The sequence below is a fragment of the Prinia subflava genome, chromosome 20, assembly GCF_021018805.1.
Source record: "Prinia subflava isolate CZ2003 ecotype Zambia chromosome 20, Cam_Psub_1.2, whole genome shotgun sequence".
In the NCBI taxonomy this organism is placed as follows: domain Eukaryota; kingdom Metazoa; phylum Chordata; class Aves; order Passeriformes; family Cisticolidae; genus Prinia; species Prinia subflava.
The window spans coordinates 1,493,573-1,521,425 of NC_086266.1; the positions used below are offsets into that span (position 1 = coordinate 1,493,573).

Sequence of the window (27,853 nt, forward strand, 5' to 3'; positions counted from 1 at the left end):
AGGCTCAGTGAGGGAGCTATGGTTGCTGTTCACTCTCATTTTGAACACTAGCTTGTGTCCAAAATTTCAGGGGCTGCAAGGCTTAAATTTCTGGCCATACAATATAAAAGAAAGGAAGTTCAGAAGAAAATATCTGTTTTCTTTATATAAACAATGGTAGTTGATCATAACCAACACAACATTAACAAATATAACACAATAAAATTATTTCATGTGTCTGAAACGTGCATGATTATGACATGTATCTAGACAGCTAAAGAAATACAGAGAGCAAAAACAGTTCTGTATGATTATCCTTCTGTCAAATTACTGTATTAAAGAAATACTATATATTTTCCCATTCACAAACAGCATTGGTTTTATCCTCTTGCTAGCATGTAATGTAATATAATCACTATTGAACCTAAGAGGTGAGGGAAATATGTGCATTCAGTAATAATTAAAGAATTGATATCCTTCGCTGATTACAAGTCGGGAGAAGAATTTCACAAACTATTGTTCAATATTGTGACACAAGAGCATGACACCTTCACTAGGACTGAAGCTTTCTTAATGGTTCAAAAAGAAAAAAAAAGGGAAAAAATGGGTTAAAGGCTCGCTAGTAATGAAATCCCTCCTTGAAATTATAAGCAGCAAGCTGATTTTTAATTAATTCTGGCCCAAAAACTACTTCTGAATTCATGACTGATCACAAATCCTTATGTTAAAGACCGACCATTCAGTTATTCTTGAGAGAGAGATCCAATATTGTTAAAATATCTCAGAGAAACGTGTTTAGATTTATTTTGACTTTGTTATGACAATAGTGACCATAACCCTTGCCTCGATATGAAGGAATGTGTGTGTCTCACAGGAAACTTGCAACCTTTTGCACCTAACCCCATCTCAAAAATCCCAATCTCAGCACTACTGTGTTGTCATAAGAAGCTTCACCAGAAACAGAAGTGATAGACCAGGCAGGGCTGGGAATTAGCAGGAAGCATTTCTATCTCAGACCATCCTGAGCTATCAAGGCCTCTGATGACTTAGACTTTCTTTCAGATGAGATAAAAACCAGAGGTCCCAGCATCTGGTGACCATTAGGAAGCTGAGAGATATTGGAGCTATTAGACATTGAATCCTGGTCATATTCCAAGACAAATAAGGTTATTCAGCCTTCCTAAAAAATTCCTTGCTGTTTCAGAGAAAATCATATATTCTTCTAGCCACCCAAAGGTGCTGTGCAGTGTTTATTGATACGCTGCAAAACAAACCACTAATACTGCAGGAACACATTGCACTCCACAGTGACAAAACACTTGTTTCACCTGTTTTATCTGCTGTCTGATAAGGGCTATATTATATTAATTTGTTCCCAGTGTAACTACCCTGAAGCCCCATTCTCCAGAGTGCTGGGATGTGGGCAGGCTGCACACCCTGCACACAATACAGAAATAGTTTTAAATTAATTTAATTTAAATTAAATCCCTCAGAGTAGCTGGAGTATCATTGCAAGGAAAGAACAGGTGCCCAGCTGTGCTGTGCCCCATCCCTCTGCAGATCCCTCAGGTACACCCACATGCCAATTTACAGTGTGCACACTGTAAATGGAAATGGAAATGGAAAACAACCTTTGTGTCAGAGGTGAGCACTGACATTCCTTATGTCAGTCAGTCACAAAGTTACCCCTCTTACCACCCTCCTTTGTCATAAAAGGACTCAGTTATTAAAGTTATTCTCCAAGTCATGCCAGGGTTAAATGGATGAATTAGCTCCAAAACCAGATTGGCTAAATATCCCCTTCTCCTTTAACCTTCTTCCAGAGATAAAAAGTGTCAGTGAGAGGTACTGAATAACTAATCTGGATATGATGTCAAATTTACCCTGGAAACTCTTTCCACCTGCTGTTACTGTTCTTTGAGATTCCCAGGAGGTCAAAACTAAGCAATAGCTGTATATAAACATACACCCACACGGATTTTTATTTGAATCAAGTATAATAGCTTTGGACACTCTAATGTTAGTCTGACCCAAGGATTACAACCCTGATTAATTTCTGTACTTTAAGAGGAGTGTGCAATGTTCTCAAAGTGAAAAACGAGATGTCTTTTCTGGCTGGGGCAGATTTTCCCTCAATAAATGAAATAATTTGATGTTTTCTAGAAGACTAATGTTTCTGTTGCAAGGAAGAGAAAAGAATGATCCTTTTGGATTGCTGACCATTGACTCAAAAGATTTATGATCTGAGCTATCACATCAACAATCAGCTTAACAATAAAATCCTGTTGCAGAAAGGTTCCTTTTTTATGGTCCCTATTTACAAAGCATGAAGCCCAGCTGTGCTCTGAGCTCACCAACCTGCCACAAGAGTGAGAAAGAACAGTTTTGGACAATTGCAATTGTTTCCAAGACTTTCCACAGCCAGATGATTACCAACACCTTCCTACCACAGTAAGTGATTTTAAATTAAAATCAGTCCTGAAACTCCACTTCTACACCCATGAACAACATTTAGCTCAGGTATTCTCTAGGTTTTAGAGACAGAGAAGCTGTCATGCTTAACCAGAATGAGTATCAGATAAAGCTGTGTGTACACAGTTTCTTAAACAGCAGCAGCACCATTCTACAGTTGGTGTGATGAGACTGCCCCTTGCTGAGCAATATTTTCCCAGGATTTTTTTAGGTTTCACACGTATCTGGCAGGTTGCAAACCTTTTGAAGTAGGGATTGTATTTCAACTCTGATTTTTCATGTATGAGAGCACACTAGGGTCAGATGTGGTGACCTGAGTTCACAGGTGGGAGAATTGCAAACCTAGATAAACATGTGAGAAAGTTCACAGCTTCACCAAGTTGTGAGTTTCAGAGAAAAAAGTATTCCATGTGCACATGGAGATATACTTTAAATTCACGGATTTTAAACAAAGTTGATATAAGTACTATCTGAAGAGTATTTTTGAAAAGTAAAATCTGAATAAGACTGCATGCTCTGGACTTCTGATAAGTGCTAGATTTCCTTCCTCTAACCACAAGAAAAACAATTCACAGCTATCTATACTCCCACATTCATCACACAGACAAACCCGCTGTGACAGGCACAAGGCCTACACTTGCCGTGGGAGAAATAGTATCAGAGCTAAAAATTCAGCTGTGAACTGATGCAAACATTAAACTCCTCACCTCCCCCTCATGAGAGACAAACAGCAACTTCACCCTGCAGAGCAGGCTGGACATTGTACGCCCTGACACCCCGCAGGCTCCTTTGTGGCACGGAATACATTAATAAGGGCAAAAGGTTATTTTCCAGCAAAGTTTGTAAATTAAATTCTATAGAAAACCAAACAAAAGGTTACATGAGTGTTCCTTTATCTACGAGCAGTGAGCTCAGAAGAAAATATTTCATTTTGGATTTTGCCAAGGTGTCCTAACAATGGCAGCTTATATACCACAGGTACTCTGCAAACAAGACTAAATTAATTAGTATCAAGTTTCATCAATGTATGACATGAGAAAGGTTTCAAATTAGTTCTTTCACTAAATTAATTTCACCTAAGACCTTTGATAAAAAACAGTATGGAAACAGTAACTGAAAGAAAGGACATACTTTACTTGATTACTTTTAAAGCACATAGGCTTGCAGAGTGGCGCAAATGGGAAATAAAGGATGAATTAAGATGTTACCCAGTTTACTTAGTTAGATAAGTTATCTTAAGATATAAGTTGTCCAGCTTATTGGTATTTAACCCAGCTACAGAAATATTCCCTGCCTCAGACTGAAGAAAACGTCTTGTGCTGGTGAAGCTGGCACCAAAGCAGACACTGAGCTGGCCGAGGGGCCACAGCAGAGCTGGGGACAGCCAGCACCAGGGACTCACTGGGGACAGCCAGCACCAGGGACTCACTGGGGACAGCCAGCACCAGGGACTCACTGGGGACAGCCAGCACCAGTGGCTGCTGGGGACAGCCAGCGCCAGAGACTGCTGGGGACAGCCAGCACCAGAGGCTGCTGGGGACAGCCAGCACCAGAGACTGCTGGGGACAGCCAGCACCAGAGACTGCTGGGGACAGCCAGCGCCAGAGACTCACTGGGGACAGCCAGCACCAGAGACTGGCTGGGGACAGCCAGCACCAGAGACTGGCTGGGGACAGCCAGCGCCAGAGACTGCTGGGGACAGCCAGCACCACAGGCTCACTGGGGACAGCCAGCACCAGAGACTGGCTGGGGACAGCCAGCACCAGAGACTGGCTGGGGACAGCCAGCACCAGAGACTGGCTGGGGACAGCCAGCACCAGAGACTGCTGGGGACAGCCAGCACCAGAGGCTGCTGGGGACAGCCAGCACCAGAGACTGCTGGGGACAGCCAGCACCACAGGCTCACTGGGGACAGCCAGCACCAGAGACTGCTGGGGACAGCCAGCACCAGAGACTGCTGGGGACAGCCAGCACCAGGGACTCACTGGGGACAGCCAGCACCAGGGACTCACTGGGGACAGCCAGCACCAGCTGCCCTCCATCTCCCTGCAGACAGGGCACCCCGGCAGGCACAGCCTCCTCCTGGGAAATGGCAAGAGCAAACAGGATTCCTGGCACCTGGCAGCCTTCTCTGCTGCAGTTTCTCACTCCATTTAACAGCTCCTCTCCTCCCACTCCAGCTCATCCAGAGACACAGCAATTAAAAACATTGTTTAGAAAAGGTTCAATCAATTGCTGTCTTTTAAAACCTGAACTTTGTTCTGAACACTTAGCTGTGTCCAGAGTGCACCAAACACGATCTAACCGAACAGCAGATCCTGCAGGACACAGTGTATGATTTATATTTTTTTTTCCTGCTGTCCAGCTCAGACCTTTCCACACAGATCTCCATCCAGCTTGTCAGAGCCTATCTCAGACAGGTCCAGGTGCCAATTACTTCCTACAGAGATGTAGGAAACCACACAGTTGACAGGTCAGAGATAATCCAGTATCGGGAAAACCATCTCCTAATTTCCTTTTCTGATTTCCTCAGCAGTGCTTAAGCCAAACATCCAGATGTTACATGACAGGTCCCTACAGGCAAGCACCTGACCTAAAGGCTGTGGGAGAAACCCTGATGCATTCAAGACAATTTTGTTTTCTCCTCAAATAAGCTTTAGGGATAGAAAGTGACATTTTATTTTATAATTTTTTAAAAAGATAGAATGTGTTACTGTTAAAACAACAGCTTTCCAAAGCTAGTAGAGTTAAGACACTAAATCCTTGGTGCTTTTAAACCCAACCCTCTTGTAATACTTCAAGGAAAAAATGTGGCATCACCTGTATCCCTGTGCAAAAAACTGTATTACTTCCTGCTTTTATTTACATTATGCCTTTATAATTTGAACAAAATAAAGTAACACTAACTTAGTTCTGTTTCTTTTCACAGATGCTACTTGTTCGATACAGTCTAATTTTTTAAGTAATACTCATTTCTAGCCAGCCTCATGGCACCTGAGTGGAATATATGTAAAGAAAAGAACAAGATTTAGGTAAAATCTTCAGTGAAATTGAAATTCAAACCTGCATTCAGATGAGTTTTTACAAAATACATATTTTGTATATTATTATCATAATTCCCTATTCATACATATTAAAAGAGCTAGAAGATTAGTTACGAAAATCAAGAATGAAAAATACTGGCACCACCCTAGGAGCTTGAGGAAAACACAAACTCATTCAACTCCACACTAAAGCTGCTTCAGTACTACCAAAAGTTATCTGCCTTGAGGCAACCTTCACCTCTGAGAGCAGCTCCCTCCAGCACCATGAAAGAAAGGAAAAATACATGCAATTTTTGATAAACAGGCATACGAACCACTGGGAGCAGTATGGTTATTATACAGATAGCTACAAACATAGTATGGAGCATTTCAGAAAGTTACACAAAGCCATTCATTAAGCTATATTGATAATAGAATCTAGGATTCTTTATGCTACAATCAAGTCCTCACGTTTTATCTACAAAATATTATCTACAAAATTCCTGCCCTAACCATAAAATATCTGATAGAAGTCAACATCCTGCTACAGTTTTTTGATATCACCAGACAGGAATTAGAGATTTCAGGCTTATCAGGAGCAGAGGCTGCAGTGGTTATAAACTGAGCAAGCACAGTAAATTTCACAACTCTGTCAAGTAATTGAATGAATTGTGGTGGTTTCACCTTACAGAGATAATCTGGTTCCAAAGAGAATTTGAATTCCTTTCCCATGGTGGTTTTATGATGAACTTAATGGAAGCAGTTCAGCGCTTCTGTGCCACTTTTTGGAGATACAAGTTGATACTAGTGCTGCTTTGACACAGTGTGAGGTAACAGCTAAATAATCAGCTTTAAAATGCCACTGACATTTGATACCTAAGGAAAATCAGGATTGCTCATGCCAGACACCAAATGAAATTCCAAAAGAAAGTGAGGCTCCCAGTGACACACGATGTAACGTGCAGACTGAATTCTCAGTGACCTCAATTGAACACAGTGGGCAGAGTAACCTGACAGCAGAGTAAGTGCTTTTCAATAATCTTTAATTTTCTCACAGTCACATCCACAGCTTCTAGGGGTCTTACAAAACACTCCCACTGCCTATCTAGAAAAGTAGCCACCCTTTGAAAATTAAAGAAAACTCACGGGATTCTTCACAGAGACTAATCCCGCTTTTCACTTTTTAAAACAAAACCATGCAGATAAGGAAGTGCTGTAAATCTGAGCTCTGCGAGCTGCTGGGTTGCAGAAAGGCCCCTCTAAACAAGTATGTCGTGGAGCTAGTCTGTACCTGTGTCTCACTGCACATTCCTCTGGCAAAGGAATTCAGGTCTGAAACCTGGTACCCCTCTGCCCTCCTCTGAATGAGTTCATAATACTGGAATGAAGAGGAGGGAAGGAACTTCCCCACTGGAATTTCTTTAATGGAAATCATAAGAACACATCTTGATGAAATAGATGCTGGAAGTAATTTGCCTCATTGTTCACAAAGAATACTTATTATTATATACAGAAAACATAGAAGTATTTCAGGAAAAATTATCTCAGGTGAGTTCAATGTTATAATATAATTCAAATAAAATCTGTAGCCAATGCACAAAGATGCCTGGGCTGACATTCTTCTGTGCAGAGAATAATAAAAACAATAATTCAAACTGTGGACAGTAACTTAGTAAAAAATAAAAACTTCAACTGAACAACCAAAAAAAAACCCTTAAGGTTGCCTTTTCATAGCCTTTATTTGCTTCTATCCAAAATATTTGGTAAACACTTTGGTTTGTGATTCATAAAGTATCCTTGAATGGAGCTGAAAATTTATAGTAGCACTATAATTAATATTTATGTATCCAATATAAATATTAATTAATTCTACTCTAGCACTGACAGACTGTAGTTAAGATTCACTAGCTGGATTTCAATCGTTGCCCCTCCACTCTGAAAGATGTGCAGAACCTGGCTGGATAGCACAAACCTGAAAGATAAAAATCAAGAAGACTCTTCGGAAACTTCAGAGTCTCACCTTGCCCATAGAAGAAAGTGCAATTGAATGGAGAGCGTTTAAGTGCCATAATTACTTTTTACAGTTTTGTGCCTTATTGCTTAGAGGTTCAGGCTTTCAAGATCTCCAAAGGTAGATCCTACAAGTCCCTTTATTTAGAGAGGAGCCTTAGGGCACACAGAGCACACGGTGCAACAGTTCAAAGAAACAAAACCCGATGCATGACTTGAGGCAAAGCTTTCTTCACACACCCAGGACAGTAAAACCAGAGCTCAGCCTGGCCCCGTGCAAGGACATCTGAAAATCGCTCAGGGGTGAAAGACAACACAGCACCGCAATCACTGATTGTGTACTTTAAAGCAAAACCTGCAGCTTGTTTCTTGCTATTACATAAGGAAACAGTGTGAAATGAATGGAATAAATGAACCCTAGAGAAGGGTGGAAGCAGCTCAAATATTGCTCTAACTTCAACAGGCATGTTCGGTTCAGGATCCAGCCTATCCCACAACTCTGCAAACACATTTGGCCTCCAGTGGAAAACTGCTCTGCCACATTCAAAGATGCTCTGAGGCAGCCCCTGTCCGTGCAGGGCGCTCTTGGCAAACCCTCCCGGGTGATTCTCCACAGACCACCTGAGGTGTGGGAGCCCCTCAGCTCCCCAGGCTCTGCTGAAGGCTCCCAGCACTGCACAACCCCAGGGCCAACCATTCACATGGAAATGCTCCACTGAGAGATACAGGTCAAACCACAGTTTGGAGCTCACTCTAATTATCTAGGCAGATTTTGGTTTAATCCTAACAAGATTATGCATTCACAGAGATTAAGGTTGTTAAAAGTACCACAGAGCAAACCATATAATCACTGCATTGAAGAGACCATTAACTATTCTGTTTATGGTCACCAACTCATTTAACTTTAAAACCTCTGTGGTATTCAAAGAACTTTTCTGTATCTGTGGTAAAAGTAGGCTAAGGACTGACATTTACTTTGGTGACAAGAATACATTTATTACAGGAGTTGTTTGAAAGCTTCTTCTTTTCATCATCATATTTTGTCTACATTTTTCTTACACCTTTTCAAGTCACAGCAAAAAGCCAAGCACCATATGTAGAAAGAGATTTCACAGGCTGTTTTTTAACCTACTTTATTAGGTTAAAAATGGACTACTCTTCCTTTATAAAAATTATCACAAAATTTACAAGAAGAGACAGCTGTTAAAAAACTGTGTTTCTGATGAAAACAGATAGAAAACTTTTGCTAAATAGCAAGCAATATGTTTGTGTCACACCTATTTCCCTAGCAGGGCAAAAAGCATTTCAAAAGTACCCCAGAAACAAAGCCCCTTCCTTCAGCACCCAGGGCTTACTAGAAATCACCTCAGTCATGCCACGAGCCCAAGGCTCAGCACACTGATATAATTTCTGGTAATAAAGGCTCAGCATTTCCTATGCAAAATGCTGTGTACACTGTGCAGTGCAGGACCTGCCAGACAAACCCACACTCCACACTTCATGGAGAGGGCATTTACAGACACACCAGAGAATGTTCCAGCTTTTCAGCCCCTCACACACACTTTGGTAATATCTGAAACTTCACAGGGAAGGCTGAAGCTGAAAGCCTACAGGCTCCTTTTAAGGAAAAGTCTGAAGACTACTATAAATTCTTAATTTTCCAAGCTTGCTTTTTGCTCCTGCAGGCTATGTTCTTCCAGTTGAGTTACACCCTTTGTGGATAGCTTTAATCATCCAAGTACAATACAGTGACTCACCCTCCTATTGTTTTGATGTGTTTCCACTACAGTAGTAGCAATAATTTCAAGTTGCTTTAAAAAAAATTATATATATATATTTTACAGAGCAAGTGTTATCTGCAAAATACTTCACAGCAAAAGTTTTATATGAGGAGAACTATTACAACTTTAAAATGCTCCTAATCCTCTTTGGGAAAGTCAAGCCATTATTCAGTGTGTCACTTAATCTATTGAACTTTGTTACAGTAATGATCTGCATTTATATATGCATTTCTAAAAAAACAACTTGCCAGCTCACAAATTCACCAGAGGTGACACTTAATTTGTGGAGATTTGAAGAAGCACAGGAGCATTCATAAGTCCATTTCTTGCTCAACTGCACTTTCATTTTCCTCTCCTCTGATTTTCAGGTCAAAACCAACCCCTTCATACAGTGCTAGAAATGAATTTATGCAGTTGGCTTTCGGCTTACTGTGTACAAATGCTTTATCCTAATCTCTAGAAAACTGCAGGTTTGGATCTATCTACCAGCAAATAAAATATGCTAAGGAAACAGTTAATGTTGTTAACCCTGCCTTGTTTCTAACCTTCCTCCTTCAATGGGAATAGGAAAATGATGAATACACAAAAATGAAGATAATTAAATATACGTTTCATATCTTACAGAACCTTTGTATTGCCTTTTCTAGCTGGTTCCCAATCAGTCCAGCTACAACACCTAACAACAATCAGATTTGACCTGTGTTATGCATCCCACTGGGGTCCTGCCAAACCCTTGTGCCAAGCATGGAATCGTTTGTTTCTCCACTCAGGGGGAAAGCAAGGAACAGGGAAAGCAAGGAACACGAGGTGCAGAGCTCTCAAAGAGATTTGTGCAACAGAGATTCCTGGGTACAGGCACCGACACGTCCTCACTGCTGCTGGGAGGAGGCATCAGAGAAAGCACTGCAGGATTAGCAGTGATTCTGGCAGCTCCCTGGCTGTTAAAGCACAAAGCAGACACAGAGAGGCAGAGGAGCACGTTGAGGCAAGGGCTGGAGGCTGGATGAAGTACGGTAGGTTCCAGCCAAAGAGGAGAATATGGAGCAGTGAGTGAACAAGGAAATTCAGAATACAGTAGCTCTTGACATCTCAGTGGACTGAAGCAAATCAGACCAGTTTGGTTCACAGAGTTGATTCCCTCAGTGAGCAGAGACTATGCCAACTGGATGGTGCTGGTTTAGTGGCCCCAAGAGGTTGACACAACCAAAGCTAATCAAAATTCTGCAGAAACAACAAGAAGGGAAGCACAGACCAGAGGGCTGATACAGCTTTGTATCCATTTGGGTATAAGCAGCATCAGAAGGACAGCAAAGTCACCTCTGACCAGCAAGAACTGTTAAAAATTGAAGCAAAGAAGCCAAAGAAGCAGACCCATGGAACAATTCCCTTGACTTGGTATCTTTGTTTCCTCTTTGTGTTTCTTCAGACCTGTGACTTGATTTTCAGAGAGCTTGGAAACAATCTATCAATGAAAGCTTTAAAAATTATTTTTAGTTCTGAGTCATCATTATAACATTTAAGGTGAGATACAGGCATTACCAAACCGTACTCATGAGGGGAAGATTCTCTAGCAGAGATGGACAAAGGGGGAGAAGTCCCAGCTCTGCCTCCTTTAGGGACACCACCATAACAATAGCAGTTCTCAAGTCAAGGGAACACAGTGGCTGGTGCCAATGGTTGTCCAAAAAAAGTAATTAAAATGCTTCTTCAGGTCACACAGTGCCTCTCACACCACAGCCTTAAATGGATAATGATATCACCAAACTCTTCAGAATACATTAATTCACTTCATAGCTGCTGTAACCTGACACTGTATCTGAGTGCCAGATAAAGTGCCACTCGCTCAACTGTCTTCAGCACACAGAAAATATTCAGCAAATCAGCAATTATTTCTTAAAAGTCCCTCTCCTAAAAACTCTACTTGGCACTGTAGCCTGCAAAAGCCTCAGGGGAGGACAGGGATCAGCCAAGGCAAATCCCTGCCTCTCTTGCACTACTCCAATATTTTGTGTTATCTCCCCTACCTTTGGACAAACCTTTGTCCCTTGTCTTAGTGCAATGAACATCTTAAAGACAGCACTACATTGTTCTGTGTTTGCACAGCACCTTGCACTGATGCTCCTTATTAATGAAAATTAAAGATGATAAAAGACTGAAACCATGAATGAGGCATAGCTTCTGGAGATTTTCCAGCCTGGAAGAAAACTCTCAGGAAGGCTTAGAAATATCATGTAGATATTAATTTTAATTACTGCAATCAACTTAATTGACAACAGTCCCTTTATAGGCAGTGAAAGATGTTGAAGAGCTAACAGAAATCTGACTGCTTAAGAGATGTTTTCCAGGTATGCAGCAAAATTGGAGCAAACAACTGAAAATCTGCTGTTAGCTACATCTGCATCCATCAGCAATAATTTCACTCCCATATCACATAAATTGATATAAATGATTGGAAAATGTGGCACATTTGTCTCAATATTTGCCTCTGAAGTACTGCTTTATAAAAGTCATTTCTACCTAGATTCCACTGCAGTGAGAACCCTTAGTAGAACAGTTCTTGGTTTTGTTGAATAAAACTCTCTAATCTTTTAATCTTTGAGAAGATTAGAGCTTGTAGCTACCACCTGATCAGGATGATGAAATTCTACTAGTGCAATTGATTATGAAAAATGCAAAACATATTCAAGCCTTTCCCGTTTATAAAAAGTATAAATCTCTCTGCTATTAAAGACTTTTCAAAAAATTTCTTCTCAGTTGCAGAAGGGTTATAGATCCTTAAAATTCTAATCAAAAGAGTAGCAAAAGCAGAAGAAAAGCATTGGCTAACAAGTCAAGAACTCATGTTTCAACTGGTTTTGTTAGAAATCTGTCTGAAGTTCAATCAAAACAAACATGCTTAAAACATATTACATTACCATTAATTCAATGTTGTATTTGCACTATAAAATCCACACCACGAACATTATTGTCCAATCTTAATTTACATTACAATATAACAAGAGGTGTTTTTGAACTGCTGACTGTACATCAGTTAGACACTTAATTTAGGCTACAGATTTATTCGCTAGTTAAGTGGGTTAAGTGCAGATTCCAGTTGCAGAAAATCTATTGCAACACCAAAGAAGAAGAAATTTATGAATATTTAAAAAATCCGCAGTCCTCTACTACTCTGTTTAAACATTAATTAGGAACAGCCAGAGAAAATCCATGTTTATATCATAAAGTTGTCAGATCATAAAGTCATTGTTTCTGCACACCAACTCAGAATTTAAAACACATTTACTAATCCATAGTCACGAACCTTGATACAACACTTATAAGCTTAATCCTTTAATTTCTCACATCTCTTTTACTTTGTTATGACGTGTTCTGGATTGCATCCCTTGTGATCAAGGACCTAGAGGGCCTTTAAAGCAAGGTTTGAGAGGATGCTAAAAAAGAGATAAAGGCAGTGAGTTGCAAAGAGAGAGGCCGATCAGACACTAAAAGCTGTTACATAGCACACAGATGATCTTCCACCCAGCGTACTTTACAGAAGTTAGTTAAAGAAGTTAGAACAGACGAAAGGCACAAAGGAACTCCGGAGTAGAGGTGTACGGCAATTTAAAAAAAGTAATAAATAAATCCGCGCATCTCTTAAAGGGGGGACGAGGATGCATCTCATTTCTGGCCGAAGGATGCCCAAACCCCGATAGGTTTGATCGGGCACCTTCACCTGCAGCGAGCACCGCTGCGGCCGGGACCTGCGCGCACTTACCGCACTCGCCAGCTCCGCGCCCAGCCAGAGGAGCAGCAGCAGCAGCGCCCTGCGGGAGGCAAAGGGACACGGTGACGGCGGGGCGGGGGGCACCGCGGGCAGGGGCGGTACCGGGTACACTCACCCTGTGCGCCCCATGGCCCCGGCACCGCCGCCGGAGGAAGAGGAGGGCCCGCCGTCACTCGGGGCGGGCAGGGCACGCTGCGACCCCTTCACGGGCTCCTTCCCCCGGCACGACGGGGCGCTGAGGGCGCCGAGCCCCGCGATAGCGGCCGGCGCTGCCCGCTCCGCGTCGGTCCCTGCTGCTTCCCTCAGCCCCTCCAGGCGCTCACGGCGTGCCCGGGCTGGAAGTTTGCACAGTCCCCGCCGAGGCGTCGCACCTGAGCGGGGCCGGATGGGCCGAGACTGAGCCGGGCGAGCCCCGCGCCCGCCGCCCGCCCCTCCTGAGGGGCGACCCGGCACTGGCAACAAGTGCCCTTGCACCCACCCACTCCAGAGACTTCCGCTGCAGAAAATAGTCCGGGGTCCCGCCGCCCGCCCGGTGAGGTGCGGGGCGGGGAGAGGCGGCGCCCGCTCTTGGAGCCGACAAAACCGCGGCGCCTGAGGGCAGGGTGGGAGGGTTGCGGTCTCCTCGGGAAGGGGCGGTAGCAGCAGCGTGCCCCACACCGCCCGCCCCCGGAGCGGAGGAATACTGTAGTCCCGGGAGGACTTGAGCCGGGAGAAGCGGGCGAGTGCGGCAGAGGGGCGGGCGGTGGCGTCGGGGCGGCCGGGGCGAGCCGCCTGAGGGAGCCGCGCTGCCCCGCCGGGCTATGCCCGCGCCGCAGGGCCGGCCCCGGAGCTCCTGAGGCGGGCACGATGGAGCCGCGGCGCCGGAGCTGCAGCCTGGCCGCCGGCTGCCTGGTGCTGCTGCTGGGGTGCTGGGGGCCGCAGGAGGCGGCGGCGGCGGTGAGTGCGGGGCGCCCTCCTTGTTCTCTCCGGGTGCCGCGGTCGCTGCCGGGCGCGGCCGCGGTGTGGAGCCTCGCGGGGAGCTTTGGAGCCCCTCTGGGGTCGGGGTGGCTGAAGGGAGAATCCCCCTGACAGGAGCCCGGCGGCCCTGTGGGCGGGCGGGGGTCGGCGGCGAGGCTGGGCCGCGGGAGGGTCTCGCTGGTGCCGGGGCTCCCGGGCCGCTCCTCATGGGTCGAGCCCCGCGGTTCTGCCCCGTCGGGCCGGACCCGCTCCCCGCCGGCCGCCCTCACGTCTGGGTTCGCCGGCGGCCCCGGGGAGGGAGGGAGTGCGAGGCGGGGGAAGCCCGGGTGAGCTTAGTGTGGGCTCTGAACCCGCTGTTCCTCCAGGACAAAGGAGGAAAGATTCCCCCCCTGCCTTTCCCCCCTCCCCAAAGAACTCCGTGAAGAGGTGTCTGAGCTCTTGCCGCTGAGCCATCACCTGCAGCCGTGAGTAACACCTGGATGTGGCAGGCACATGGAGCCATGTGGGCATGGTTTGTCGGACTGTGCCTCGCACTGGGACTTGGTTTTCTCGGGGGTTGTATTTCTGCTTTCTTAAAAGTCCAGTGGAAGTGCTGGCAGAGGTGGTAGATGTGTGCAGTGTGGTGGAGAGAGCACGGTAGGCGGCCTAGAGGAGAGTTTGGGTCTCTGTCTTTGGGAAAGGGATGCTCTCCGTCTTCCCTGGAGTGGCAGGGCCTTGCAGCTGGGAGAAGTGATTGCTTCAGGTTTCAGGCTGTTTGACTAAGACCTCTAGCTGTTAACAAGTGGTGAAATGATCTAAAAAGGCTCTCACTTTAAGGTACATTAATTTCAGATTTTACAATCCCTGTAGGTTTTAAAATCTTTTTTTAAGTTTACTTGGAAAGGAAAAAAAAAAATCCAGATTTCTGTTGTTTAGGACTCCTTTCTAGTTGAAAAGTCATAATATATTCTGGTAATAGGTGCAGAGTGTAATTCTGCTGCTCTCCCCCTTCAATTCTGTAGTTAGTGCTGACAAAATCTTATTTGTCTTGAACTCTCCTTTGAAGTGCATTCCTTCACAGCGAAACTTCGTAGACCTTTCATCTGCCCTCTGAAAAAGCAAAGACCAGCTATAATCTACTTCCTTCCTCTTGCAGCCCTCCTGGCCGTGCCCAGGTGGGAGCCCCGGCATAAACGTGGCCCTTCTCTTTCCTCAGGAGATCCTCCAAGCAGAGTTCTGTGTGAGAATCTGTGGGGTGTGGGAAGGGGTCTGTGCTGCCCCTGTCCCCTACCTTGGGGGAAATGAAGAAAGGAGCAAAAGCAGTGGTAGAATTTCTGGTTCTTAACCTTGTGCTGCAGCCTCTCTTTTAGGATTTGCAGTGAGATAAGATTAACTGAAGACCCAAGGGCTATGAGGAGGTGGGGGAAAGAGAGAGATGTCTCTGTTCCAAACTGCATAAATCCCATTGGTCTTTTCTAATGTGTTTTTTTCTAATGGTTTCTCGATACTTTGGTGTTCTGGTGTTTTTGAATTTCCTGTGATAACACTAAATGTTGAGCCTTATTAATGGGGATCAGCAATTTATTCTACCCTTTGTCAGAAAGGATTGACTAAACGTAGCAGTATGTTTGATACACACAGTCTCTTCTGTGAATTTTGTTTTGGGACCCCGTGTCAGAATCGTCCCCCCAAAAGGGCAAATTTGGTCAAATGACTTCAAGTCATTCTGGTGCCCTTATTCAAATAATACCTGAAATTGTTATTCAACATCATAATTCACATTTCCAATTAAAAAAAAAAAACCCATATCTTCTTTGCTCCAGGTTGTTGTAATAGTGTATATTTCTATGTGATCAATGACCAAGTGGCAGAATATAGCTGAGAATCATCTGCCAGTGTGCCCATCACAGAGAAATCAATTTTAGTATAAATCTATACTCATGTATATAAGCCAATCTTTTATAAGCAGAATTTTTTTCCTCTCCTGGCAGGTTTATAGTTGCACTGTGTTATAGAAAAGTGACTGCAAGCTGTGACTGGGAAATCTGTTTAATTAAAGAACATAGATGTACTAGATTCTTCTAGTACATCTTCTTCTAGTTGTGCTATGAACTCACTAGAAGTTAGTGACTGATAATTGGCTTATATTGGAAAAATTTCCTTCATAGCTAGGGCCTAGATTTTTAAAGTGTAGATAGCCTGTCAGCCCAAAGGTTAGTAAAAATTGAGTAGTGTTTGCAATGTCTTTTTTCTTTGCCTTCCATTATAATTCTAGTTTGACTAAAAGTATAGAGTTGGAGACAGTTGTTCAAATATGGTAAGGCAGGCGGGCAAGATGGATATAATTTCTGTTTAAGGAAGTAATGTATTATTTGTGGAAGTTCTCTAAGTTTAGTTGAGGTTCCTTTTTTCCCTTTAAGAGGTTACCATATATATAAATACATGGTACCATATCAGTAATTACAATGTACATGACTAATATGGTTAATTTGATGGTCATCTGGGGTTCTCTTGTTTGTCCTAACTATTTTATCATGGTAGTGATGGTGGCTGTAATTATTTTCCCTTTCATAACTGGCAGTGGCTCTTCCTAGTTACAAAAGCTAGGTCTGTAAAAGCAGAAAGAAGTGGATGCTGGCTTGTAGGATTCAGAAGGTATTTCATCCTGAAATTCTGTAGATGTGTCTTGATTAGTCATGCACAAGATTTGGTTTTGTAACATCAAGGCTCAACGCCTCCTGCTTGCAACTTGTCATTTGTCATGGGTTTTGATTTTGATCTTTCATGGCTTTTAGTTGAAGATATATAGTAAAAGTTATATCTCAAGTTGTGTTGTAGCACGTACTATAAAATGCTAACAAATCCAAGGAATCCTGAATGAAGCAGAATGTAAGAGCAATTTAGACCATAACAGAATCTTTTACAAAATCATGATTAATTTTTTTTTTCAGTTTTTCCACATGATGGAAATAGTGATATACAGTGGAACTTCCTAGGCTTTCATTTTCCTGGTCATGAATGAATAATCTATGCACTGGAAGCAATTAGTAGTTACCTTTCTTGAAGTAGAAAGGGAAATTTTCCTAGGACGAAGTTAGTTAATTTATTTAACAGCAAATGTTAATTTATGTAGTGATTCTTTTTTCTACTGTGAATAAGTAATGATGCTTACTGTAATGCAATTAGCTGCTGTTGGGTTTACTAGAACATGTGCAAACTTTTCTATATTACAAAACTACTGAAATCATGAAGGGCATCACAGCAAATCTAATGTGCATATTTCTAGTCTGGGGCAAAGCACAGGGAGGAATGTGTTTTGCACATGCAATGAAGATGCCTTGTGCATTTTTACCTTTCATTCACTGAGATTAAAAAGCTCCATTTTCCAATTGTGCAGACTCTCCAGTTCACCCCGGAACCAGACACCCAGGCAATACTCAGGTGTGTGTTCTAGGAGTGATATTGCACAGGTACCTGAATGGAAAGCAGCCTCTGCCAGTGGTGACAATACCAGAAAAAATTGCTTTGAATTAAGGCACTTCTTGCTGCTCTGCTTGGTAATGCTGAGTGGACTCAGTAACATTAAAAACCACTGGGGTGCTTTGAGGTTCCTGCTCAATTCACTGTTGGGCAATCTGGTGTTGACTGCAGACTTTTTAGTGCTGTAAACCATCTATTCTCAGGAGTACCTGAAATAAAACTTATTTAAAAGATAGAGTGCTGATGCAGTTTTATGAACCACTAAGCAGCGTTCTCTACCCTCCTGTGAAACGTTTGCAATGCAATTAAACCTTATTAAACATCATTGGTACAGTGCAGTGTCTGAAAAAAAGGAAATGTGCTGAGCATCCTGGATATGTAATTGCTGAGTGTGGGGAGAAAAAACTTCAATGTAATGTGAAATTCTCATCAGAATAAATGTAGCTGAGATGTAGAGGAAAGGGTCCTATTTATAAAAAGAAATCTATTGCTTATTTGAAAAAAATTGCTTTGCAATTGACTGAGTCTTCCTTGCAGGGCTTAAGTCTTTCTTGGACAACTTGTTAGGAGGAGCTGCAAGAAGCAAAGACTGTGGGATGTGATGTTCATTTTAAGAGAGAGGAATGAAGGGCAATTAGATAATTGCAAAGCTGTATTACAAGTTTTACATTGTAGCTTAAGCCTGTTAATCCTTTACTCTCCCTTCTTCCACAAGGCATGATGCTGAAACTAAGGTATTAGCAGACATATCTTTAGTCTGCTTCAAAAAGACAGATATTGTGTGATTCCTATGAAACCCTGCCTCTTTCTCCATGTTTTGAGTAGGAGACTGGGCTGAATAACCCCAAGGCTCCTTCCCACCTGAATTATCATAAAAATCTAAAATTACATGGAAGTACAGTTGTGCTCCTAGGTGTACTTTCTGTTAAGACAATTTTCATATCCAGTAATCAAAAGTTAATCATAATTCATTAGGTTAAATTGTGAAGTGGAAGGTATCAGATATTTTTTTTTAAATTTAGTTTCAACTTGTCAAGGAATCATGTCTTAAGTTTTCAGCACATAGCATTCAGAATTTTAATTTAGTATTCCACTTTTGTAGAGGTGTCTTATGAAATGTGTGTTTGTATGTGTATTTTGGAACAGAAGAGAAATTATAGTGGCAATAATGACAATGTTTGGGGGGTTTGGTTTGGGATTTTTTTACTTGAGAAGTGTGTTAGGAGATGGAAAGAAAGGAGCTATGGATTTAAAGCTATGGATTTCAGCTCACTTGAAGGTTCTTGATTATTGCAGCTCTGTTGTTGGATTTTTTTGTCCCCTCCCTTTGGAGGACAAGGAAAGTAGTTTAGTCTCTCGTGTATTTTGTTTCTTTTACCTAATCTCTACAGAGAATTAAAATGTTAAGAGTTGAATTTCAATCTCTTCTGTCTCCTAGCACTGTAAAAGGCATCTGTGTGTGACACACTTTGCTGTTTGACTTTTGGTTCTAGTTTATTATCTACAGAATGATTCCTTTTATTGAGGTATAGCTAGACCTGCAGAACTGTCCCACTCTAGTCTAACATGACTCCAGTGCATGCTAGATAAGTTTTGCTGCTGAAGCTCTTCTGAAATTCTGCTTTTTCCCTTCTTTCCTAAAGATAAACCAAGGCTTATTCCCTTCCCTGCCTGAACACAGGTTAGTAAGTCTGTGTACAGACAGTTACAGTGTCTGTATCTGTCAGGGTTTTCTGCTGAAATGCTTTAAACATGTTGGAAAGTTTTTTATTCTAGGACTGGCTTCAGCTGTTAGCAAGGTGAATCTTAATTTTAAACCACACCATTAATTTACAGAAAGATATTTATGCTGCACTGCTTCCTAGAGAATTTAGATGCTTTTAGAAACTCTTCAACTCAGCTTGGTATAGGAACTTCTGCTACAAGTGGCAGAAGTTACAATATCTTAATGCCTTTGTATAGAAAATAGAACTATGCAGATGTTCCTTTCTAGCTTATTTTTCAGTTTGACTGTCTTTTTATATGGTTACTGGGCTGGACAAAAGTATAGAATTTCATTATGCAAAGTGTAAAATTTTGGCTTTATCTGGCAACTATAGTGCTGAAGTGAAGTAACCTACAACAGTACTGAGAGAAATTGTACTGAGCCCTTGTAATATTGATGAGTTTAGAATGCTATTTGAGGTCATTAGCTTGATGTTTGAATAATCACTTACCAATGGGTGCTGTGGGTTTTTTTTTGCTTGCCTGCAGTGCTGTAGGCTGGCAGTCATTTTTTCCCATTAACTTCTTCATGTTTTGCTTATAGTAGAAGTTTTCTGTCTTCAATTTAGAAAGATATGACTGATGAGTCTTAATTTGTATGAAGTTGTAACTTAATTTGTATTATAGTATAAGCAGTGTGATGTAAAACCTGTGACTTGGAATCCAGGACTACTTAAAAGTAGTTAGAGAAATAAAGAGTGATTATACATACTGGACTTGCCTGTATTTCTCCAGTACTCTGCAAATGTCAAAAGTCTACAGTATATTCAGAATAGTTTTATTTCTGTTCTGGTTCCTATCCACTCCAACTCCTGTATTCTGTGTGAAAATATAACAAGCATTAGTTATTAACTACATAAAGCTGTCAAGCTTAGGCAAACATTAATTCCACTGTTAAGAGTTGATTTTTGTAATTCACCATCTTAGCAATGAAGGCTTGTCTTCCTTAGGAAAGTCTTTATTTCACCAGTCATAAATATATTTCTATCTAGTATAGTCTGTGTCTGTTAAATACAGCATCAATTCTTCAAAAGCAAACCTTTCTCTTTATGCACTTAAATCCCCCAGGAACCTGATAGAAAGGAAGAAAATGACCACCCTGAACCATGAGCTGTGTTCTCTCTACAACTTGAATTAAAGTAGCAATTATGAAAACCCACAATTAAATTGCTTTACTTAAAGCAATGAAAACTAACGTGACGTGCAGGCAAGGCTAGACAAGCCTCCAGCTCCCAGAAATTGTGATGTCCTGACAAGAAATGCCACTGAAAACAATGTTTGGGTGAAGGAGCTTAAGAACTCAGTTTTTAAATCTTTTAAAACTAATCCTTTTTATGAGGCAGTGGGTTTTTTTGAGTCAACTTAAAACCAACCTGTCACACAGAAAGACATCAGAAGCCATTGTTTCTGAAAGGTAATTTCTGGCTGTCATTCAGACAATAGGAATTGGAAACTTCTTGGCAATAGAATGGATGACACTCCTGTATCAGCACTTTTCTGTTCCAGCATCTTTCAAACTCTTAAAGCAGTGGTAGTAACAAAGTGTTAAAACATCTCTGTCCAATGTATGACTATTTGTATCCTAAGTGAACCTAGAAAACTTCTTTATGCTTGAATGAGAAAATGCATGTTGACAGGTCTAGTCATGCTCTGGAAATGTGTATTTTCAGGACACTGGCATACTATAGCCAAAAATCAGAATAATGGAACAGGCCTCTTTAAAGAGCCTTAGATTGCTGATGTGCTGCAGGAGTAATTGTGGAGGAAGAGCACAGTCTGTTGTAAAATAGTAATGGAAATAGTAGTACTTGCTATTTCTGTTTGTTGTTCAAATAGTTGCAGTCAAAAAGGACATTGAAACAGTGTCTTCTGTTCCAAACCTTGCTTGCTGTGGGAATGATGTTAAAACTTGGTGGGAAAGCTCCTAATTCAGTATTTGCAGTGAATTTACTGATTACTGCTGGTTAGAGAGCATATATCACAAACTCAAAGCAGGTTATTTTCTTGGCATATATTCGGCTCCAAATAGCACTCGAGGAAGTTGGTACGTTCCCTAAAACGGGGTGCCTGAGGGAATACTTTCCCTTAGAGAAAGTGACTTTGTTTTGGAATGAGTACAAACGCCAGGGGCTGTTTCCTACTCCTGCCAACCTTCAGACTGAACTGCATCCCAAGTTTTAATAATACTTGAGGGCTATTTCTTATGAATGGATCTCCTCACTGTAATTAATTGTGCTCTCTCCTTGCCTACCCCCTCTTTTTTAATTTGACAGTATTTTAGTGTGATGTTGTATGGAGACTGCTCACTGACATCCTTGGACCTGGCCAGAGAATCCCTGCTAGGAGATACCCTAGGTTAAATATTGTCAACTTGCTACTGGGGAACCTCCAGAGTGTGTCTGGGAATAAAATGAATTGCTGACAAAAGCAATAATGTAAATTTACAAATGTGACAGTAAGGAGAACCTCAGTGCTGCTGCCGAATATTTCCTCCCTCCCTCTCCTTATGTTTCCCTTCTAAACAAAAATAAATATAAAGTGTCTTTCCTGTCCCTGTGCACCCCCTTTCTCCAGCCCTGATCAGATGTCTTTTGCCGGTCCTGTAATTGATACAATGTTAATGCTTTAAAAATTTTGTTGGCTTTTAATGTTCTTTTTAAAGATCTAATCTAGGGCCCTTTCAGCTGCTTCCTTGCATGGGTTCAGATTTTTTAATGTAGCAAGTCTGAGAAGTGGGACTTAATTCCCCAGACTTGTTTTCTGTTTAGTGATGATCAGTGCAACCCAAATGTAATGATTCTCAGGATAATGTAGTTTATAGCCTCTAGACATAATTTTGCTGGTGTAAGGGAGTGGAATCTTTTTCTTCTAATCAAAGTTGAGTATTGAATTCCAAGATCTGCATATGCTAGATAGAATGTTCTATTAACACTAGCCTGGGGCTGTCTTACAACGTATTAAAGGCAATAAAATACATTCAGGCCCTCTTTTGCTTTTTTTGTTCCCTGTGAGATAGTCTGGGAAGTGACTGTTGTGATTCTCCACTCACTACAAGTTACTCTCTCAGGTGATGCAGCACACAGGAAGGTGCATTTTGCACACAAGTGGCAGGTGCTCTAAGGAATAGTAAATAACCAGGGCTTAATTAAATGAACCTTAGAGGCCAACACTGAGGGTACTCCCTATCTGCTGAAGTTCAACATGTGAGTTCCTGAACAGCATCCGAGACCTCTCACTAAATATTCAGCTTCTCTCATCCCTGGGGATTTCTGAACCCATGTGGATAAAAGGGCCTCCCATCTCATCAGAGCCTCATGTTCCGTTCTTTTAAGAGTGAGAATTGTTTGGTCTCCGTTGCTTCCTTGTTTAATCTGACCCTCTTCAGTGCCACTTACCTTTTCAGCTTTGATTACCTGAGGCTGGAGAGGAGCTCCTCGTTAGCACTGAGCAATACAAAGTGCTGCCTGTAGTGCTCTCTTTAGGTGTTAAAGTGCACACACAGAGTGTGCTGCTGCCACGGGCATAAACAAATGATAAAACAGCTCAAACTAGAAGAACCTTGGAGCTATGGTATTTGGTCCAAGAACTGAAGGAGAATGAAGCTGATAATCACCTCCACCACAAAAAAAAATTCCCCAGACACCCACCAAGCCTTAAAGTGAGTTAGGTCTTGTTCTGGCAGTTAAGAGGGTGTGGGCTGCTTCAGATAACATCTCAGTGCAATATCACCCTGCACAGCCTCTATTCTTTTTAGCATGTATACTTGCTTAATCTTTGGTATTAATTTAGTGCTCTCAGTAGTTCCAGAATAGACCAGAATTGGGTTGGATTCATCTGAAATGCTCTTCTATTTTGCCTCTCTTTTCTCCAAGGAAGAAGTGGGTTTCTGTTCTTGTGTGGTCTGCTTCATGCTCCTGACACTTGAAAGTGAAGTTGTCAGTGACAAATGTCTGACCTCTATTAAAAGGACTCTGGAACTGGAGCTTCTCCTATTGCATGTTATATGGATAAGGGTGAGGAACAGGACATTTTCTGGGGAGTTGGTGTCTTTATTCTATTTCTTTAGCTGGGAAAGGAGTTGAAATAGGGTGCCAGAATGACTGTTATGAGTGTATCATACTTGGCTTTTAAGCATATCTGAGTCTTAGAAGCCTGACTGACTGCTTGGTCTGGGTCTGTGGTACATTTGGACACGGTTATAGAAAGTGGCAACATCCAACACCTGTCACATGGGAAAGGTCCTAAATGACTGGTAAATCTTAACCTGTAATGAGTTCCATATGGCACTTCTTATTTGCAGCTGGAAGAAATCAGGAAGCCCCAAGAGGCTGGTGATTAGAGACTTATGTGTAAAATAAAAGTAAAACTGAGACTTCCTGAAAAGTCAAGTGGCTTACTGCACCCTGCCACTGAGTGACTGCCAGATGCTCCGTGTGGGTGTCTCAGGGATGGTGGGAGTTGCAGAGAGGTGTAGCTGTGCAGGAAAAGATGGAACCATGCTGCAAACTAACCATTCCTCTAATTTGCTGAGTACTTGTTTAGGGGTGAACTTATAAAAGTTAATTTCACTTTTACACTTGTATATAAAAGGTAGAAGATGGCTTGCATTCAGAGTTCAGCATTCAGAACTGAAATGAGCAGTAGTGAGGTGTGGACTGCCTACAGAGGTGGTGTGGAATTTATCCCTTCCCAAACTGCACAGCCAACCAGAGCTACTGTGTTTAGGAGTTTCCCTAGATACGCTGAATATTTGGAGGTTCATGCAGCTGCAGTGCTTGCTGAAGAAGGAAATGAATGTGGTGTTTGGCATGTGCCAGTTCATTAATGTGGAGATGGAGTGGGTTGAGAAGGCCACCTGGTAGTTTACGTTCTGGTTTGGTGCCCTCAGCTTGCACTGTTTGCCAGGTGTACTTGCCAAATCTAAACACAGATGCTTTGTAAGGTGCTGCCTCTGGATGGCAGCATAAAGATAGCACTTCTAAATTGCTGTTAAAGGAAATTTTTGCCAATTAATACAGCCTGATGTGGAGCTGTTTGGAAATTCGTGTTCATTAGGCCAGAGGTACTTGGCTTCTCAGGTCTCTTCAATTGTAGCTTTTTAACACAGACAAACTTGTTTCAATTTTTGCATATTCTGAAGGTAGTTATGCCAAGGTCTTCTTACTTATAATTAAGTACACCTTTAATTCCAACCAATTTGTAGTGACTGTATTCTAAGGGAATTTATTAATTCCTAAACTTTCTATTTAATCAGACCATTCATTTATCTAAATAAGAGGCACATTGTGCTACCCCTTCAGAGGAAAAAGAAGGGTTGTTTCTCCATCAGATGCTTAAGAATGGTTTTTAACCTGCCTCTTGTGTTCTCGTTCACTGTGGCCAGAGCCATAACTACTAGAACTAAAAGCTTCCTCTGCCAGTCTGAACAGGTCTTATATTGTACAGATTTCAAAGACAGATAGTGCCTCGAGGTGCAACAGATGAAATTACATGTCAGAAGTTCCCTTAATTTAAAAAAATATATAGTTAAGAACTTCTGCAAACATATTTCTACTCTTGCATTTTAGACCATGATATTTATTTTTTTCACATCTTTGGGTAGATTGGGGGAAACAATTCCTTAGAAGGGCCTGTAATAGGCTTTTAATTGACATTCTGCTTTAGCAGTGTTACTGCTCATAAATAGAACATTTTAATGAGAAAAGGGTGGCCCTGGATTAGAAACCTGTGATGGCTTTGCTGCCACAGCTGACTTCACACAGATATACGAGTAATAAATTGTTATCTGCAAATTTTATCCTGCTGAAGCCTAAAGAGCATGGATGTGAAATCATAATTAGAACTCACAATAGCTGCTTGAACTCTGCTTGTCAAATCCCCACAAGACCTTTTGTTTGTTGGTTATATTTCTGTCCAGGCAAGTGAAGGGAAACTCAACTTGCTGAAGATAAATGGTGAAATCTTTGACTTGGATGAGCAGTAAATCCTTAGTTAGACAACTACACAGGTGTTTTGTTGCACAGATCTTGGCAAGCTAATGAATATGAGGCTACTCTTCAGGACCACCACCAAAATAAAGCTTAATCTTTGTCTGCTTGGGACTGAAAGTCTGAATTTATTTGCATTATAAATAGAGGTATGAATAATGGAGTTTGTGGCTTTTGCATGGTTAGGGCAGGAAGGTTACTTAAGCCATCCTACTGGAGCACAGGCATTTGTAATTGATGCTTTGCTGTATGTTGAATTTGCTGATTTTAATCAGAGTGAATTTCTAGCAACCGTCAGTCTTTATATTGATAGAATTATCCAGTATTTGTGTTCCTTTTTTTTTCCTTTGCTGAACTTATGCTGACAACTGGTAAGCTGTCATATTTGAATGCAGAGGGTGATGTTAGTAGCATTAAGGGAACTGTAGCAGCAGGATAACTGAGAGGTGCAGGATTTGTTCACTGTGTGCAAGCTTTATTCTAGGAACATCTTTCACAGATGTCTAACAGGTAATTGCAGCCCCTGCTGTGAAAATTCTCTTCTGCCAGCCCTAAATCATGAACAAAAGCAGCTTGAAAACCTGCAATTTCCACAGTGAGCTTTCATGAGCTACAAAACACTGTTCAGCTGCTTCTCAGCAGTAAAGTTGTGTGTATTTAATTTAGATGCTGTAGGATACTGTTTTCTCCAGCAACAGCATTTGTCTTCCTGGTAGTTTTTACAAATATTTTGTCCAATACTGTTGTAATGGCAGCTGGGAGGTGGGGTGGGAATGGAATATGCTGAAATTGCCTTGTAACCAAGGTCTTTGGGCCTGATGAGAAGGAGTGGAATGTGCCCAATGCATAAGCACAATACATTTTGAGGATGACTTAGGCTGTTCATTTCCCTGAGCTGACTGTAGCAAACCAGCAGTAGGAATGTGTACTTTTTTTCCTTCAAACTAAAAAACAACAAACAAACAAAACTGCATTCTGTTGGTGGCATAAAGCAGATTTTCTCAGTCCATGTAAGACACAAAAGACCAAGCTTGTTCTGGAAGAATTATCCTTTGACCAGTAAACCAATACCATCCCTCCTTTTATATACTAATGAAAAGAACTTGTTCTCCACACACAGATTCAATGAGTAGAAGCTGTCAGGAAAATCCAGTGAAAGGATTAGCTAAACTTGAATAGATTAATTAGAGCCTTTGGTTGTGTCTTGCTATGGAAAAGTCACAGCATAGGAAATAAGCAGTGATAGTGCATTCATCTTTACAGGTATGTGAGCAGGGAGGCAACAGGAGCACAGTAAGGAGCAAATCTGAGCAGTTTGTCTTGTTCTTAAAAGCTGCTTTGATTCCTTATTCATCTTGGTGTAGTTGAAAACTAAAAGAGTTTGATAGATATGGAGATTGTGAGCAGCTCCTTACAATCAAACTACAACTTGCTATTACAGCAAATATTTTTTATTGTCTTCTGTCACCTCAGACAATGTGTCCTACTGGCCAGAGCCAGGAACTGAAAGCTTCTGGCTGCCAATTAATAATACAAGGCAAGAGTCTTGCTTGGTTTTCCTGCTGCATCATGTGCTGAGTGTAACTTGGAGTTCCCCTGAGGTTTGGAGTCATTCAGTTTTCCTAGCTGGAAACCCAGAATGTCAGGTAATTTTCAGAACTAGAGATGGTTGACTTGTTACTAAGGGTAAAATCCTGATGGCAACCATCTAAATCTTGCTCTTAATGTAGATTTATCTGCATTTGGAATGTCATTGCGTCCATTTTCTTTGTTTGATTGAAGTGTAGATAACTTACTGCTCACGTGCAGGAGAAATTCCAAGTGTTCCTGTGCACAGTATGAGCCTGGATTTTCTTGGCATTCGTGTGAGATACACAACAGATTCTGTGACATCAAAAATCTCTAGCCTGTGGCTGTTGAGTGGCTTCGAGACTTGTGCTAACTTGTTATACAGTATGAAATCTCCTGTAGTGCAATTTTTGTGCCTGCTTTGCCAAGTTAAAAAAAAAATGGCCTTGAGATTAATGAACAGTCTAAACAAGAAGGCAGCTTTTAATCAGAGTAGGTCATTAAGCCTTTTTTTTCCTCTGTGCCATCATGTTTTACTTTGGTTTCTTTTAAGCTATACAGCAATAAGACCTACAAGTGGTCTTATGAATTGATCTTGAGATAATACAGATTCTCAGGGCTTTTTTTTTTTCTTCAAACTGTTTAATTAAGAATGCCTTAATTTGGTGTGGATACAAGTTAATGCAAATAAGAAACACAGTCTGCCAAATACAGCTTTTGTACAGGAAGATACGTGACTCTGCTGGGGGAGTACTTCTTGATAAGCTTGTGGGTGAACAGATCTTCCCAGGATTTATGCCAAAAACTTACCATCATTTGATTCCAGTGGGTATTTGAGGAATTTTCTGACTTCAGACCTTTACCTTCCCTTCAATGCTGTCTGGGGAAGGCCGTGCAGGATCTTGATCATGCTTTTCATGTATGTGCTATTTTAACCTGTGTGCTCTACCACAGTTTTTGGTAAGTACTGATGCAGTTTGGTTTTTTTCCCCCACCTCTTGGAGGCAGCAGAGGTTTTCCATGTTGCTCTCACTGTTCCAGAATGGTTGCTGCAGCACAGGGAGCCAGGTTTGTACTGTGAGGGAA

At 41.8% G+C, this 27,853-nt stretch overlaps 2 protein-coding genes across 3 annotated transcripts in view; one reads left to right on the top strand and one right to left on the bottom strand.

The window, feature by feature from the left end:
- COL4A6 (collagen type IV alpha 6 chain) overlaps positions 1-13,596 on the bottom strand; it is an 88,803-nt gene extending 75,207 nt beyond the window's left edge. The window contains exons 1-2 of the mRNA XM_063416882.1: positions 13,147-13,596; positions 13,023-13,071 (exon numbers count right to left, since the gene is read on the bottom strand). Of these exons, the coding sequence (XP_063272952.1) occupies positions 13,023-13,071; positions 13,147-13,160 (63 nt within the window). The 5' untranslated portion in view covers positions 13,161-13,596. The remainder of the gene's footprint in view (positions 1-13,022; positions 13,072-13,146) is intronic.
- A 77-nt stretch (positions 13,597-13,673) lies between these two features.
- COL4A5 (collagen type IV alpha 5 chain) overlaps positions 13,674-27,853 on the top strand; it is a 61,227-nt gene continuing 47,047 nt past the window's right edge. For both annotated transcript variants that reach the window (XM_063416884.1, XM_063416885.1), the window contains exon 1: positions 13,674-13,967. In XM_063416884.1, coding sequence (XP_063272954.1) covers positions 13,878-13,967 — 90 coding nt within the window. In that variant the 5' untranslated portion in view covers positions 13,674-13,877. The remainder of the gene's footprint in view (positions 13,968-27,853) is intronic.